We start from the raw sequence: 18,256 nt of genomic DNA on the forward strand, positions 1-18,256 counted from the left end.
CCTATCTCCGCCTTGGTGCGCTGGGGCTAGAATGCAGACACTCAGGCTTGGGCTTCCCTGAAGAGTGATGCACGTGAGTCCTCAGTCGCTAAGGCAGAGGCCGGTCTACCTAGTTTTCCCACTCAGCAGTCCTATTGCCCGTATGAGCTCCCTGTCTGAGCCTGTGCACAGAGGCTGCTGTCCCTGCCATGGGAACCTCCGCATGGAAGAGTTAAAAAAGCTTTTGGAAAACTGGTCGGTGAAAAATATAGAAAAGGGGAAACATTAACCCAAGGGTTCCCACTGACCTGTCGACAGTGATGGTCCCTCCTCCTCCTCCTCAAAAGAAGAAAAAAAAGAAAAAAGTCCAAAGGTTTTCCTTTCCTTCTGTGACCCTGCCTGGAATACCAACCACCCGTCAGGGATTTGTCAGAGTTTTTAAGCGTTCTCAATCAAAAGTGTGAGTCATTCTGGAAGGGTCAGGGGACATTCAGTGATGACACATCAGTGGAAATGCGTTCAATATTTCTTTCCTCCTGACACCTTGTTGGATTGAGTTTCCCTTTAGGAATTTGCAGATTTGTGAGTTTTGTTGGTGGAGAGAGGGGAGAGAAAGGTGGGGTGGGGCAGGTGAATGAGAACATGAACTACTTGGAGAGGCCCATGAGATCTGCTTAGTGCGGGGATGGAGCTGAGAGGTTCGAGGACCAGCAGGTTTCTGGGAGCTTGAGCTATGACATACATGAGTTATGTTGGCATTTCCAGATTGACCTGGGAAGGTAACCAATAATTATAATACTGTTCCCCTGGAAAAATGCAACTTGAGTTCCAAATTAGAAACTTTTCAGACATAATCCATTGTAACGGAGTTCTTAAATGGTGGGCTTCCTAGCGAAAACCTTGGGAAGAAAGTCCCAGGAAGCATGTGGTGTAATATTGGGGGGCAGGGGGAGAATAAGTGAGAAGCATAGAGCATATTATGGGTTAGAACTGGAAGAACATTTGTCCCTGGGGTCTGGGGCAGGCAGTGAGTGACCTGCTGAAAAACCAACTCAGCAGAGACACCTCTCCAGAGAGCCGGCAGAAGGATGTCCTGCATTTAAAGAGAAGAAGTTTGGGGGAACTGGGTGATGCTGACCTTTCATTCTGGGTTCTTGGGACACACAGCCTTCCATCTCCACTCTCAGAGAACTCTGGGCCTCCGTCGGAGTCTACCTGAGAGTCCTTTCGAAGGGAGTGACAGGTAAGAACTCAGCAGGAGAGGCCAAGCCTTGGTTTGAGGAAGACAGGGTGGGCAGACTTGGATGTAGAGACACTGCGAGTTAGCACCAAGGGACAATTCAACGGAGAGTGTGAAAGGGAAGGGAGGAACATCCAGTGAGGGGACCAAGGCTGGGCACGGGGACCCAGCCACGGTGCGGGGTGGGAGCCCGGGGGCTGGAGGGTAAGAGTCAGAGGAGAGGGCTGGCGAGGGTGGAGAGAAGGCACTAGGGAAGCTGCCCCTGCGGCGACGTGCGCTCCGAGGAAGGAGGCGGGGAGGATCTGAGCCGGCGGGCCGCGTGTGACCGCCAAGACTGCGGCAGCGGCCGAACAGGTGAGCGGTCGGCCCCCGCCCTTCCCGTTCCCGGCAAGCCTGCCTCCTACCGGCTGTCCGCGGCTCTTCGCTGCTCGCGGCTCCCCCGGCTTTGGGGTTTTGCAACTGGCAGCTGGCTTTTTTTTTCCCCTCCCGTTTCTGTCTCTCCTTCTTCTTTTAGGTTGCTCCACCCCGCCCAGGATCAGGCGAGGGGGGGACCAGCCGGGCTGCGGCTGCCAACTCGCGCCCGGCGCGGCTGCAAACTCCCGGAGTGGAGTCCCGCGTGCTGTCTCCTCCCCGCTGGGCACGTTCTCCCCGCGTCCCCGGGCCCCAAGGCCGCCACGCGCAACCCTTTCCCACTTTCCCCCCGTTTTGCAATCACATGGCATTTTAAGAATGCCGGAAAGATGGCGGTAGCGGCGGCAGCGGCGGCGGGGCCAGCCGGCGGGGGCGGCGGCCGGGCGCAGCGGAGCGGGCTGCTGGAAGTTTTGGTGCGGGATCGCTGGCACAAAGTTCTGGTGAACTTGAGCGAGGACGCTCTGGTTCTGAGCTGCGAGGAGGGCGCGGCGGCGTACAATGGCATCGGAACAGCCACCAATGGCACATTCTGCAGGGGCACTGGGCACCCAGGCGCGGGCGGCGCGCAGCCCCCGGACTCTTCGGCCGGGGTGCGCACCGCCTTCACGGACCTGCCCGAGCAGGTGCCTGAGTCCATCTCGAACCAGAAGCGTGGCGTGAAGGTGTTGAAGCAGGAGCTGGGCGGGCTGGGCATCAGTATTAAGGGGGGCAAGGAGAACAAGATGCCCATCCTTATCAGCAAGATCTTCAAGGGGCTAGCGGCGGACCAGACCCAAGCCCTGTACGTGGGCGACGCCATCCTGTCGGTGAACGGAGCCGACCTGCGAGACGCCACCCACGATGAGGCGGTGCAGGCGCTGAAGCGCGCTGGCAAGGAGGTGCTGCTGGAAGGTAAGGGGTTAACGCCGCGTGGGCCGTGCCAGGCACGCACACCCACTCACACCCCCCGGGCTCCCCACACTGGCACCTACCTACTGTCACACCCCAGGGGGCCGGGATGTAAAGGGTGACGTGGAGTTTTAACAACTTTTACCGACCAGGGGGCAACTTGTCCCCACCCTAGAGACGTTATAGGCTTTGACCCAGTAGGGGTGTGTGTGAAGTGCCAGGCCAGCAGTGTTTCTTGAAATACTACGTGCCAAGCATGGGGTCGCATGCTTAGGGCACATAGCCCTATATTTATCTGCAGATCCTCCACGTGGAGCGTAGGGACTGGGACGTGGAGCTGGAAAGGAAGTGTAGACGGAGAGATTCACCCGTCCACGTTAGGAAGCCAGCGCACTGAGTAATCACAACTCGGACAGTTTTCCTCTTTGGCACCGTTTCCTCCTCAGAAGCCTGGACAACCCAGCAAAGAAGGTTGAATCATAAAGGGACCAGAGAGGGGTGGCAGTGTGTGAATGCTAAAACGCCCACCACCCTTCTCGACTTCCCTGCTTTCAAAGTCGAAACTGGGGTTCTGGCTCGGGCGTTGTGCCCCCGGCTTGGAGTGTGTTGCAGCTTTATGTAAAAGTTCACCTTTGGGTGTTTGGCCCGTCGGTCTGGTTTCTGGGTAGCTCTGCGCGGAGGGCTAGTGAAGTGGTTTTTCTGCCTACATTTTCGGGTATTTTTCCAGACGTGTGTGGGAACAACTTCACGTTTGTACACAGTTTCCTCTGCCCACGAGGCATCTTAGAAACTACTCTCTTGAGATGCGATGTGCCCAGTCCCCTCATCACTGAATGTGAATAGAATACGAAGTGTGTTAAGTTAGCCATTTGTGGTTATGTGGTGGCCTGTGGGGGACAAGGGCAGTAGGGTAATAAGCAGATAATGCCTTCTCCTTTTCCGCCCCAGCTGCGTTTCTCCCTTTATCTGTCTCTCTACCAGTTAGCCTCTGTCAGCCTTGTTTGTGTAATTATTTTATCTTCTCACCCAGCTCCTCTCTAACTGTGGGTTGAGTTGTCTGGGGTCTTTTATTTAGAGACGGGTACTCAACCTTGAGCTTTGGTGCTCAATGACATGTTCAAGTGAGACCTTGTGAACTGGTAGTTGATTGAAGTCCTAAATTCAGGACTTAAGCAAATACTCCGTTCACCAACTGTGGTGCTGATGTGCAAAACTGAGAAAGTCCCCAGCTGGGAAACCAACTTTGTTACGTGTGACAGCTGATGCAACTCCCTGCCCACCCCCTGGCCTAGAAAACAGAGATTTTTTTCCCCCTCTCTTATTTGTCTAGAGGATTCATGATGTCTTCATATTTAATTGCTACCCTGGATACAGAGAGTGGAAGGCTGTTTGCTTTGGCTTGATGATTAACATATGTAAACAGAAAAAAGTTTTCTCCAGTGTGTGTTGGTGTGTGTGACAAGGGGCAGGTGGAACCTGGGGCGAGTGTAGTTTTGACTGTCAACTGCTGGACACCTGCTCAGCTCACAGTATTTACTGTAAAAGATCAGGGGGACAAAGGCAGGCCATTTTTATTTTACTGCCCTTCATTATGTCCTTTTTCTTCTTCTTAGTTTTCATTTAATAAATAATGACTTAGCAAAGAAGTAAAAAATATATCTCTCACCCTAAAAGAGGAAGAAAAGATGGCTCCCTACAGTTGAAAATAAACTTAAAGCAAAACAAAAAATTAAGTAGTTATGTGACTTCATTGATGCACCAACTGAAAAGTGAGTTTTATAAAGACCTCTAACATATTCTTACTGGAGAAGACCTCTGGGCCTTCTAGACAAGAACCACCTGGACCCAGGGCGGAGGTCTTATTTCCAGTGTGAGTTTTCAGAAATTGACTCCTATTAAGTGGACAATAGAGGCCCCACTCAAAAGTGTGTCTGTCTCTTATTCTGAGGCCAAGTGTTGGTCCTAGATGTGGTTGGAGTGACCATATACCATCAAGTCAAAGAGCATACATGCCCTCTTTTGTAGCTTGGCCTAGTACAGAAATTCCAAGCTGAAGGTGCTTACCAAGGAAGGGCTTTTTAAAACACATGCCTACTTGCTCATATTATGACATGCCATCTTGATTCCAGAATTTCTACATAGGAAAGGCTTTGCAGAAGTAACCTCGATGGATGAGAGGGCTAAGGGAGATCGTCGTCGGCAGCCGTCCGTCTCAAGAGACGATGGTGTAGCTTCTTAAGAGTCTATCTGCACCGCCGAGAATGGCTGTGCAGTCCGACTCGGGAGTGACACGGTATCTGTCTCCTCCCGTGTTGAATCGACATCTTGCGATGACGCTGGAGTGTCCTCTCCAGTGAAGCTGAAGCTACAGAGCCTGGGCAGGGTGATATGGAGGGTCTGCTGTTGCCCATGCAGCAGACCCCCCCTCTCTTCGCAGCTGAAGGGTCCAAGGGAAAGACGGAGTCAATACAGCTTGGCTTCAGGTGCGCCGCAGGAGTTGCCGGTGTTGACTACAATGTCAAACCGCCTTAGGGACTCCGGCTCCGGATTTTCTGTCGGGGTTTACTCCCTTAGCCTTTCCCCTGAAGAGGTATGCCGCAAGGCAGCGGAGGTTTTTTGGAATCAGAGTTTTCCTTCTCTGGCTAAGGGAGATACTTTATATATATTTATATGGCAAATACACTGTTTTGTTTTGTTTTGTTTTTTAAATTTAGGTTGCTTTGGGGGGGTGTTAATTGTTGGGGGAGCTGGTGGAAATGAGTATAGTCTCTCAATGGCTGCTAGTACGCACCCCATTTCATGATATGTGCCCCCTTGTGGAGAGTTACTGCCTCTACAAGTGGAGCACCTTGTGAAATGAAATGCTGAACAGCAAGTTTCAATGCCTCAGAATCATCTTAACCTCCGTGAGCCTCAGTGTCTTCCAAAGAATGGGAATAAAGATACCAGATGATCATGCTTACTTCACAAGGCTGCTGAATGGAAGAGCACTCTGAGAATAAAAGGGAAAAAACACGTGTATCAGATGCCTGCTGAGATTAGTTATCTTTATAATTCAAATAAAATGAAGATGAAATTGCCTCTTCTTAGGGATAATCCTTCCTTTTTTCTTTACTAGAGTTTCTATTTCTTATTTTTATTCAACTTAATTTTGTCCTATGAAATTATAACGTACAGAAGACCACTCTTCTGGGGAAAGAGAATCTTTACAGTAACTAATAATTCTTAAGCACTTAATATGGGACAGGCTTTACTTGCAACTGTTCATGTGACTTTCTAGTAACTCCATGAGGTTCATACTGTTGTTCATTTTACTGATGTGGAAGCTAAAGCTTACAAACAGTAGGTTATTCGCTTCAGGTAACATAGCTAAAAGGGTTCCAGGGCTGACTTAAAAGCTCATACTTATAACCTCTAGGTGAAACTGATACTCTGAGCTTCTGGGTGGAACTGTGTACTTGGGTCAGTGGAAGTTGCATCAGTTACTGGGTCAAGGTGTCTTCCCCACTGCTCAAATATGCTGCAGTGCTGGGAACAACCCTGAGGAGAAAACAGCAATTGTGTGGGATACTCAACAGGGAGGGACAGGAAAGAGAATCGAGCCTTAAAGCCCTCATGCGCCAGGTCTCCCTAGCTTATGAAGAGGGTGCTGCTGCTGTGTGACCCCACTTGACAAGGGGACAGGGCCTCCATCACTGAACACATGGCCAGCGAGGAGGCTAAACTATAATTCAGACTTAAAATAGTGAGTAAACTGTGCCAGTTAAGTCAGTGTTTACCTGACTACTCAACAAGGTTCATATCAAAAAAATCTTCCCACTGTGAACTCATTCTCGGTGTTGGGGAGTGGGAGGGAGCAGGAACCTTGCATGTGGCCCTGCAGACTTGTACCCTTCACTGTAGGGGGCGCCACTCACACAGGCCACGTGAATGGCACCCTCGAGGTGGGGCAGGGCACACCTACGTGAACAGCCATGGCCTCTCTGGGTGGGGACAGCAGGAGTTCTTTGCCCTTTGAGTGTTAGTAAAATAGTAATTTGAAACATGTCAACCTTTTTGTAACAGAAACTACAACACAATTAGTTCCTCCATAACTCTGTCAAGATTGAGGAGTACAGAATGTTCTGGAAGACTCATACTGGACTGTGGAGGCTGGGGGTGGGCAGAATCATCCCTGGGTCCGAAAGGTCCCCTTTGGAAGTGAACCAGAAAAAGTGGAAAGTCAAAGGAGAAAGTCAGAGACAATTGTTGATCTCCACCCTGTCCATCAAAGCTTCTCCCCCAGACTGTTTCCGGGAACACTTGGCTTTCACATGTGACTTTCACTACCACTTTCTCCAGGGTGGTAGTGGGGGTCGTGGGGCAGGGATGTGGGGCTCAAGGACGGGGCAGTGATTTTGCTGGTGTAAAATCTCAGGGTTGGATGAGAATTTGGTCTTTAAAAATTTTTTTATTTTATTTAGGATGTACAGATTCTCTCTTTTTTTTTTTTTTTTTTTGGTAGGGTGTACAGATTCTTAAAGAATATCTTGAAACTCTGGAATTAGAGTTTTAAACTCGGATTATTTATCTTTTAACTAACTGTTACTCTTTACCAGATGCTTTATGTGTTTGGGCCTTGATTTTCTTCACTGGAAAGTGAGGTAGCTGGGTTAAGCCACATCTCCACCTTACCTCACCTCCAATCCAATTCAGACCCAGCAGTTTTCGAACGCCTCTTGTTATTAGCAAGAAATGAATTTTATAAATCATATAACCTAAACCTACATTTAAAAACCAACAGAATGCCCTATTATTATAATATTTTTAACATCAACGTGCTGGAGAAAAGCTCCGGGAGACGAACGCTTACCACAAGGACAGCAGAGGCTGTGACGACAGAGGCAGGTGCCAGCGCTTGTTTGTAACGTCGCCATCAGCGCGAAGCTACAGGGGAAGGTGGGCGGGGATTTGTGCTGCCCTCTGGGATCTGGTAAAAGCTCACACCGTCAGTGACTGCCCCCGGTGTTGCAAGGTGGCTAGAATTCCTGGTTCCCATCACGAAATGCTAGTACTATGCCACCCCTGCACCCCTTGACGTCTAAAGTGCCTGCAGACATTTCTGAACTGCTACCTGGGAGGAGTGTATTGACCCTCCACCCTCTTGAGAACCGGTGCTCTGTAAGAATGCTAATACCACGCTACCCGTTTATAATACTTAACTTTTTTAAACTCTTTGACACAGGTAATAATAGCTAATTTACCTAACACTTACATTGTGCCAAACGCTGTTCTAAGCACTTTACATGACTAACTCATTGATTCTCATGGAAACCGAATGCTATTAACATGTCTATTGTACAGCTGAGGAAACTGAGGCACAGATTGGTTAAGTCACTTGCCAAAGCAGCAAACACAATGTAGAAGTGCTGAGGCTGAGATTCAAGCACAGGTCTTATAGTTTCGATCCTCATACACAGCATATAAAACAAGCAGATTAGGGACGTTTACCCTCAGCGTGTTGATTAGGAGAGTGACGCTCCAAGAGGTGCAATGATGTGTCCCCAGTGGGTCGTCTACTTTCTTGTCCGGAATATGAGTTTGCTGTTGCTGTTATAATGAATTACAGTAGCCCCCCCTCATCTACAGTTTTGCTTTCCATGGTTTTAGTTACCCACGGTCAACCATGGTCCGAAAGTATTAAGTGGAAAAATTCCAGAAACAACAATTCGTAAGTTTTAAATTGTATGCCATTCCGAGCAGCATAAATGACAACTGCTAACATCAGGATTTACAAATCACTCTCACAATTATGATCTCCTTCGATGCTCTTGTAACCTGTGAAGGTTATTATTATCACCTTCATTATAATCATCATCACGTTATCACATCCTCTACCCTATGTTATAGGAGATAAAGAAGCTCTGGGCACATAGATATTAAGGGACCTATTTGTGGTCAATGTATGTGTGAGTCTGGACTTTTAGTTGTATTTGACAATAACCCAACTCAAAAAGGGTGACATAGGAGAAAAATGCAAGGATTCACTGAGTGTCACCAACAGCTGGATCCTGGTCTGTGGTCACCTCTGCTTTCCTCCCCTGTTGATGGAAGATGGCCTTCAGCAGGTCCGTGATAATAACTGACCCCTCAGTATATAGGATGGGAAAAAGTTTTCTTAACAATTACAGTAGTTCCGCTTATCTGGAGTTTCTCATTGCACGGATAGTTTACCATGGCTAACAATTGTCCAAAAATGTTGAATGGAAAATCCCAGAAGTAAACAATTAATACATTTTAAACTGTGCATCATTCTGAATACCACGATGATGTCTCTGTTCTGTCCAGCCTGGGATGTGAATCATCTCTTGGTCTAGTGTCGCCACGCTGTGTGCGCTCCCCACCCACTAGTCACTTAGTAGCCGTCCTGGTTCTCAAATCCACTGTTGTGGTATCACAGCACCTGTGTTCAAGTCACCCTTGTTTTACTTAATAATGGCCCCACAACACAAAAATAGTGATGACGGCCATTTGGATGTGCCAACAAGAAGCCATAATGTGCTTTCTTTAAGTGAAAAAGAGGAAGTGCTCAACTTAATAATGAAAGGAAAAAATCTTAGGCCAAAGTGGGTAAGAATGAATCTTCTATCCATGGACTTGTGAAGAAGGAAAAAGAAATTCATTCTAGTTTTGCTGTCACACCTCAAATTGCAAAAGATGTGGCCATAGTACATGGTAAATGCTCAGTTAAGATGGAAAAGGCATTAAATGTGTGGGTGGACGACATGACATCATCATGGCTCCTGAATCCTCCTTCTGACCTATTTGTTGCCTGAAGGCCAGTAGTAGCCTTCACAATGGTGCTAGGGTAGAGCACTCATCACGAACTGTGGCTGTAATTAGTGTGGCTGTGTGGGCAGAATGTGACCTTCAGACCTTGCTGTGGGACAAGAGTGAGGCTGGTGAGACTCGTGAAATGAGCTGCCTGTCTGTGCTCACGCAGCTGCCCTGGTACTCAGTCACCCGACCCTGCATTATACTTAGGGGTACCTTGCTGAGCAAGACATTATGAGTTCTGTCACCAGGTCCCCCGTCTGGGGATTGTCGGACCGGTGTTGTGATCTCTGTTTTGTACAGGAGGAAATGGAACTGCCAGAAATTAAAGGATTTATCTGAGGTAACCTTGTGAATGAGGGAGCTGGACAGCAGATTATTTAATATCCCATCAAGCTCTTCCTGCACAAATTCAAGACAACACGCAGTGGGGAGAAAGAAGTCTAGTTGTCAAGTGTGGCTTCCGATTCCAGAGAGCTTGCAGTAATTAACGAGGTTGGGCCTTTGAGGCTGGTGGAGAACACTTCAGATTAGTAATACAAATAGTCTGTGTTTTACCCCAGCACCTATAGCATAGTACCTGGAGCATATTAAGTTGTTAAGATGTGTTAAAAGGGAGAAAAAAAAATGGAAGGAAGGACAAAAGGGAAAGGAAAGGAATGGAGTGAGTGAACTGGGGGATTTAATGACCCTTTTTTATGACTTCCATCCACCGCCACGCATGCTGTTGGACTGTGGTGCTAAACATTTGGCTCTAATAATGAAAACAATGCCTTGCTCTGTAAAAATAAAGAAGTGACCTTATAGACTAGTCTTGAAAGACAGTTGACAAAAGAGAATCCAGACATGATTTTTAAAGTTATCAGAAAATGTAATTATCCTCCTAATGGTATATTTGTAATCACCTCCCCTTTGCCCCGCTGTGGCTCAGGGACCTACAAGTCTGAATATGTAAGGACTCTTTCTACCCGCTGAGATGAAAACTGTCTGCTTAGATATTTTACTTGTTTCTTTTCAAGCTTATGGATCAGCCTGAGAATTCAGACCACACTCCTTAAGTGAAGCTGAAGTGAACAGTCCTTCAGTTCTCTGTCTCTGCTGTGGTGGGAAACGCTCTTCACGTTCAGTGGTGCATTTTAGCGGTCACCCCATGGAGTATGTATTAAAAATAACTCTCTGCACGGGGCTCTGTATGTGTGAAAGGCAGCTAGCTACCAGTGGTCTCCTAGGCGAAGGGAAATTATTTTTTGGTAGCTAGTTTCCTACTAAGAATTCTATTTCAAATGATGCATTTCCAAGCAGTTAATGTTAAAGAAAAGCCAGGATTTCCTCTGCATTTATACCAAGTGTTTTATATACCAAACCTCATTACCCACTTCACTGGCTTTGATCTATAATAAGGCTTGCCCCGAGCTCTGGCCTGCAGAGTGAGACTTAAGAGAAAATACGTAATACACACCACAAAGTAAATGTCCTAACAGATCTGTGCAAATGGGCCCCACTCCCAAAATGGGATACATGAGAAAAAAAAGTTCACGATTAATAGTGATTATAATGGAAATGAAAATGATGACCCATACTTTTGCATGGTACTGTTCAATACTATTGATACTTCTCCCTGTGGTTTGAAACATCTTTCTTAGCATGTGGTTAAATGTGCAAAGGTCTCTCTCAACTTTGATCCATTGCCGAGCATTAATGCGATTGCGATCGACATGCCCAGTTCGTTTGCATTGCTGTTCAAACTGCCATTGTTTCTGCCCAGGGCATCTTCTTTTTCTTCTCAAAGTGGCATCGTGCAGTGGGTTAGAGGGTGGGCCTTGCAGTGAATTACTCTGTCTGGGCTTCAGTTCTTGTCCCAGCTCTTTCTGCCTGTGTGATCTTGTGCAGGTTCCTTACACTGCGAGCCTCAATTTCTTAATCCGTAGGTTCATTGGCAGGAGTAAAGTGATTATGTATGTGAAGTGGTTTGTTCGTTGCCTGGCATATGGTAAGTCCTAAATAATTACTAACTCTATAACATGTCCCATTTCATGCTTAGCTAAGTAGTATTTTCAGAGAGAGGGTTCAATTATATGTTATAGGAAGTTTTTTGGAGGGGGAGGTACAAGGGATGGTTTGAGAATTGCCATGTTAGGGAGCCTGAGGATGTAACTGATGGCCTAGGTTGTTGCCTTGCAGGGGTGAATTATGATCTTGTAAGGGCGCATGTCATTGATGATTTTTAGAAGCATCAGATGTTTTCCTTCAACCCGACCACACTGTAGGCAGCTGTGGTTTTTGGTGGGCAAACGTGAACTATGTCTTAAAATGCTGATACGCAGGAACATGCGGGAAAGTGTTTTTTAAAGGGAAAGCTGGTAAGTCAGGATTTAACCAACACAGCAGAATTCAAATTTCTCTGACCATTTTCTAGTAATTACAAAAATGGAGATATCTTATTAACCAAAAGAAACCCAGTTTTTTTTAAATTAAAAATACTAAATATTGACATAACTGTTACTAAGCCAACATTAATTATATATTAGTTTTTTATTCTGCTACTTAGGATTGTATTTCATGGAGCTCAAGAGGCCATCCAGTGAAGACGTATCATTGTGTATGTATCCTGAAGAAAGAAAAAAATGCCCAAGATAGAGAATCAAATAGGTTACCTACTTAAATTCAGGGAACCCCAAAACTGTTCCCATCAGAGAGGAAGGGACAGTGAAAGGAACTCACATGTCTCAGAGTTGCTACTGGTAGAAGGAAGAAAAATGATGTTGCTAAGATTTTGAATTGCAAGTCAGTTCTAATAAATATTTAAGTCTGAATTTCCAGTGTCAGTGAGACAATTCAATCTAACGTGGCCTCAGGTTGGGAGGGGCCGGATGAATGACAGGACCAGCTGAAAGACTTTCTACAAGGAATTGGTTTCCATCCAGGTCTCCAGCGATTATAAGATACATTGCCCTCATCAGAGAAGATAAATGGGCAGTTGGAATTGATGAGATACAGTGTATAATCATTACATAAGCAGTTATTAAAATTAGTTTTCTTCTGAATGTTTGTAAGGTTGGACCTTGTTGGTACGAGGAAGCAAACTTCTATAGGGGAATGAGCTGAACCTCCTGTTCTTCTAAAATAGAACAGTCCAGAGGGGAAGCAGGTGTAGAGTAATAAATTACATTTATATGAATTACAAATCAGTTTTATTATAATAATAATCATGGTAACAGTAAGTTAGGAAGGAGCAAGGGCTGTAGCAGAACTTGAGGGATACTGAGGATATGTGAAGCATGAGGGAACACTCCCCGAAGAGGTGACCTACACAGTGAGGCCCCAAAAGCAAAGTGAAATTTAAAATATAAGGATTTCCTTGGTTACTTCGGGCCCTGCATTTCCAATGCTTTCATCTGAAACATCCTTTCATCAGTAGTGGAAATCAAGGTTAATGATTTCTCTTTTCCTGCTTGCAATATTCATATATTGTCCTCCGTGTTCTACTTCATTTTTAGAATCTTTCTAAATCAAAACAATATATGCTTATAGCATTCATTTGCCCACCATCTCCCATACTGTCTTTCCCGTTTCACAGGATGTTAGAATATGTATTCTAATATTAAAATACACATTTTCATATTAAAGATATATATTCTTATGGCATTAGAGGCATTAGAAAATTAGCATGGAACAGGAAATGAGGGTGGCTGGATCTACTATGATTCCAAGATTTGACAGGTTGTATAATACCCAACAGACAATCAGTTTTTAGGACATGAAGATATACTATGTTGTTTGGACTTAACTGTTTAATAAACTGAATGGGTAGCTGCTTTTAGGGCTTAGGAGTGTCATGGAAAGGTATAACTGAGGCCATTAGGGGTGCCTTTTACTGAATGCTTTGGGCTCTGTGGTCTGAAGGCTCTTACATTTAAGTTCTGAAACATTTTCTTGTCTTATTTCTTTGACAATTCCTCTCCTGCACTTTCTTTGCTCTCAGTGTGTAAAAATCCTTTTAGTTGGATGTTGGACACTGTATTGACACTTAATAAACTGACTTTTGTTCTTGTTTTTTTTTTCTCCAATCGTCCTTTTATTTTTATTTTTGTTCTTTTTCATGAGGAATTACTAGATTTTAATTTACAGTTCTTATATTGATTTTTTTAAATTTCATCTGTCTTATCTCTAAGTTCCAAGAACATTTTCTTGTTCTGGTTGTTCATGTTTTTGTAGCGCCCTCTTGTTTTACGGATGCCATATTTTTGCCGATCTCCCTGAACATATTCATAATGGTTTCTTCAAAATGTTTTCTTATACTAATATTGACTCGGATGTCTCCAAATTCCTTACTCTGTGCTTCATCTTTCACTGTGTTATGCATCTCTGTTAGTTTCATCTGTTTTGAGATGTGTTCCGTTTGTGTTCCCCCAGAGGTAGAACCTGTGATGAGGATCTCAGTGCAAGAAGTTTATCGGGGACCTCATCCCAGGACACACTGGTTGTGTGGTGGCAATGTGAGGTGGTGAAGGGAACACCCCAACAGTCTCTGCTTGGAGCTACTCAGTCACTCTGGGGCTTAGCACATCCCAGCTGAGGGGTGAGGGAGTGGAGAAAGCTTCATCACCAGCTCTCTGCCCTGAAGTAGTGTCATGAAAAGAGAGGTGTTAATGGCTTTTGTGTTCTCCAAAACACAGATAAAGGAAAGTCAATCCACAAGACCCAGGCACTCTAGACAAAACACAACAGGCATCTCTTCCATAGAGACAACTCCTGGGGGCACTACCTCTCTGGTAGTTCTGGCTGGCATCTCTATGGGGGTTGTGGGTACTTCCCTGCCAAAGATATGCCCTCAGGCAGACAACCTCAGGTCTTCACTATAAGCAGCTTTCTGTTTGCGGAGTTGACTGCAGGGGAGACATAACATGCTAAGTTTGTTTCATTAGAACCATGTTTCCTAATTCTCCTAATTTTAAAGTGCTTCCCAACTTAAAATTGTGGTGCAAGATGTACTACACTCAAGCCAACACGCCCCAAATCTTTTGTAAAGCCTGCATCGCACACAGTCAAGATGGAGTATATTATCCTTAGGAAGCCTTGCAAGGCAAAAGTTTTGTCATCTCTACCTGATTTTTAATTTCTTTGAAAGTGTGGTCAGCAGAGTCTTATAGTTCTACTTTGTTGATGGCATAGTTACTGTGGGTAGGTTTTGCACAAATTAGATTAATTGAACCAAAGGGGAATATTGTGTTTCTTAACCTTAGTGCTATTGACATTTTGACTGGATAATTCTTGGTGGGGGTGGTAGAGGGTGTGTGTGTGTGGGGGGGGGGTATGTCCTTTTTCAGGTAGACTGGTTAGCAGCATCCCTGGCCTCTACCCACTAGATGCCAGTAGCATGCTCTCCCCCTAGTTTTAACAACCAAAACTGTCTGCAGACATTGCCATATATGCCCTGGAGGGCAACACAGTTCCCAGTTGGAAGGCACTGGTGTACAGCCTATGGCATGGCCCCATGTATTTGGGATACTTGGGTAAGCTTTAGAAACCCTTATGAGTGGATTCCTCCCACAGAAATCCTGATTTTATTTATTCGGGGTGTCAGCTGATTTACAAGCTACTGAGGTGATTCTAATGCACGACCAGGGCTGAGTGCCATCGGTCAAAAGTATCTGGTCATTTACTGCCAAGGAGTGAAACAGACCTGAGTCCAGGACAGTCAGGAGTGGTGGGGCCGTGGTGAACTGGAGTGATCAGAGATCATCTAAGGTGGGCGAATGAAGCTCTTGATGTCCATAAAGAAGAGACGTCTTTTCTGTTTCGCGTGGAGTCTCTGGGTTTTGTAAATTGATTTTCCTTTTGTGTGTGTGTGTGCTTTGGAGCACACAAAAGACATTAACAGCACACCTCTCTTTTCACAACAGTCCTTCTATTATGACAACAAAGAAACGATTGAGTCACGACAGTCAAAAGCTTGGTCTAGGCAGGAGCAAAGTAGACAAACCAGCTTTGTGACCTTGAGCAATATAGCCTTACCTGTCTAGGATTCAGTTTTCTCATTGATACGATGAGGGTAACAGTCGTACTTTCTTTAGAGGGTTGATGTCAGAATGAAAAGAGCTAATACAGAACCTAGTACAGTATCTGGCACAAAGAGCCTAAAGAGTGTTGGTGATTATTGATAGATTGTCTTCTTGCACTGGACAGGATGATCCTAAGAGAAGGAATCAGGTCTTGCTCATCTTAAAATCTTCGGTGAACTGAACAGGATTGACCCATTAGCAGTTATTTGTTGGTTATTAGCCAGGGCAGCTTCAGTTGGTGAGATTTACTGACTGTAAAATAATGTATAGGAGATGGCACTGGGTCAACAACAGCTCAAGAAGGTCTCCAAGCCATGGGCCTCTGTTGTATCAATCCCTGGTTGAAAGAGGGCCAGTATGACAAAGTCAGCTGCGTTTCCCTGCTCCTGACTTCTAACACTTGGCAAGCAGAATTTTGAAAGGGACTTACTGGATCAAATATTTCAAACACTTTAAAGTTCGTATATGGGTACATTTTATTTTAAATTATCATTTGTGTCCCACAATCATTATTCCTCATTTGGCTAGGAAATGTACTCTCCATAAATTTATCTTTGTCTCAATAATTATAAAATGCCAGGAGACCATGTTTCCAGTTTGGTATGCTTATCATCTGTATATATCAGGGAAAAAAATGAATATAACTTTAAAACTGTTCCAAGTACTGAATAAGTTGTATATCCTCTGGCAATGCCCATAAGGCCTGGAAGAATTGTCTGAAAGAAGAAACTTAAAAAAAAAAAAAATCTTAGACATAGATTTTTAAAATTCCATTCTCAGCTACGTAATATTTTTAGGTGTATTTATATTTATATATTTGAGAACATGTAATGGAAAACATGCATCCTAAATATACTCTGGGACCACAGAAGGTTTATCTGATACAATGGTAGAGATAGATCCTACATGGAAAACACATACGACACTCTGACAGCTTTGCTGAAGGAAGGGTGCAGAGGTTCATGCTACACATACGGGAAATTTCGGAAAGCCGGGGACAGTAAGAAATGCTTTCACAGAGCCAGAGCCTGAACTGGACCCAGAGTAAGTTCATTGTCATCTACCACTGCCTGCTGACTTCCACGCTGTGTAAGTCAGCAGGCTTTAATCAGTCTCCCCACCATCCCTTGGCCCCACCAGGGTGGCCATTTAGATTCTTGGGGGTAGGTCCCAGGCCCCTGGAGTCTCCCCCTTCCCATGTTTTTCTGCCAGTTTTCATATCTAGAGCGTCTTGTAGATTTTGGTTCTCCTCTCCAGTCTTTCTAACACATGTACAGATGTCACCCCTTGTTGTAAGTTAAATGTGTCCCCTCTCAATTCATATGTTGAAGTTCTAATCTCCAGTGTTTCCAAATGTGACATTTGGAGATAACATTGTTGCAGATATAATTAGTTAAGATGAGGTTGGACTAGAGCAGGATGAGCCCCCTCTTTCAGAATGGCCTGTATCCTTATGAAAAGGGGAAACTTGCACACAGACACACACATGCACATGTGTGTATGGAGAACACCATCTGAACATGAAGGCAGAGATCTGGGAGATACTTCTAGAACCCAAGAGACCCCAAAGATCGCCAGCAAACTACCAGATGTCGGAGAGGGGCATGGGACAGATTCTCCCACACAGCTCTCAGAAGGCACCAACCGTGCTACACCTCGATGTCAGACTCCTGGCCTCCAGCATCAAAAGAGAATAAAGCCACCCAGCATGTGGTGCTTTGTTACAGCAACCCTAGCGAATGAAGACACCTTCCCCAGGAGGCTTTAGAATAAACCTGATTGAAATTTAGCAAGGAGCTTAAGGAGTGAGTGCATAGTAATTGAATTCTAGTACTTTTTTTTTTCTTCTCTTTGTCAAGTGTCTAATGACACCATGTGACTTTATTCAGTGTTCAGATGAATTCCTCATCACCTCTGGGTATGTGAGTCAGCACCAAGAGGGCTGGGCAATGACAAAAGTGATTGCAGGCTCATCTGTGTTCCTGAAATAGGTGGAGACTGCCTGTTACATTGCATACAGCACCGTTAAGTTTTGCTTTCTGCGTAGCAGCCTTGCTATGAAGACTGCCACTTGGGAACCATTTCTCTACTTTCTGGATGAGTCTGAGCCTGATACCCATGCTACTGACATCATTAATGTAGTTCCCCCAAATCTTCACAGGTAGGTTTGCTGAATAAAATACAGGTCTTTAATGCAAACACTTTTGCTAAGGAGAGGTATGTTCCAAATATTTTATGGGACACATTTATGCTAAAAAATATTTGTCGCTAAACTGAAAGTCAAATTTAACCGAGCATCCTACTTTTTTGTTTGCCAATGCTGACAACCCCATTTGCATGGCTTTTGAAATTATAGCCAACAGGCAACCAATGACAAAACCACCATGCTTATCAGAGGCTGAATCATTTGGAAACGATTTTGTAAAGTTAGAAGTAAATCCAGAAGCTGCTGAGAAGGTGTGGCTGTAGTGCCTTTCAAGCCCTTCTCAGACGATAAGAACAGTAGACGGAGGGTGTGACTCTGTCTCTGAAGCTTTTGCTCTCCATCCCCAATTTTGGAGGGACCAGAGTTTGAAGCTGCAACTAAGAAATGGGGGTGAGGGGTAAGGAGCAAAGAATAAGAAGACTGTACATCTAGAATCAGCACTGATTGAATTACTAATTAAAACTAATTATTACCAGTGTGACCTGCAGTAGTTATCGTCTGAAAAATTAATACATTGGTATCTTGATATTGTAGTTGTAAAACTGATTAACAAGATTGTCATCAATAAGAGCCCCCCAACCCCATATTTTTGCCCTATTTCTTTTCTGCCCCATCACAGTACATATTATATTCTCTCTAGTATACAGGGAGAACAAA

General features: G+C 44.9%; 1 protein-coding gene across 1 annotated transcript in view; it reads left to right on the forward strand.

Moving 5' to 3' along the window:
- Nucleotides 1-1,569: 1,569 nt before the first annotated feature.
- Nucleotides 1,570-18,256, forward strand: part of SNTB1 (syntrophin beta 1) — a 196,978-nt gene continuing 180,291 nt past the window's right edge. Inside the window, exon 1 of the mRNA XM_090283409.1 lies at nucleotides 1,570-2,521. Coding sequence (XP_090139535.1) covers nucleotides 1,960-2,521 — 562 coding nt within the window. The 5' untranslated portion in view covers nucleotides 1,570-1,959. The remainder of the gene's footprint in view (nucleotides 2,522-18,256) is intronic.

The sequence above is a fragment of the Furipterus horrens genome, unplaced genomic scaffold (genome assembly GCF_987537825.1).
Source record: "Furipterus horrens unplaced genomic scaffold, mFurHor1.1.pri manual_scaffold_7, whole genome shotgun sequence".
Lineage (NCBI taxonomy): Eukaryota > Metazoa > Chordata > Mammalia > Chiroptera > Furipteridae > Furipterus > Furipterus horrens.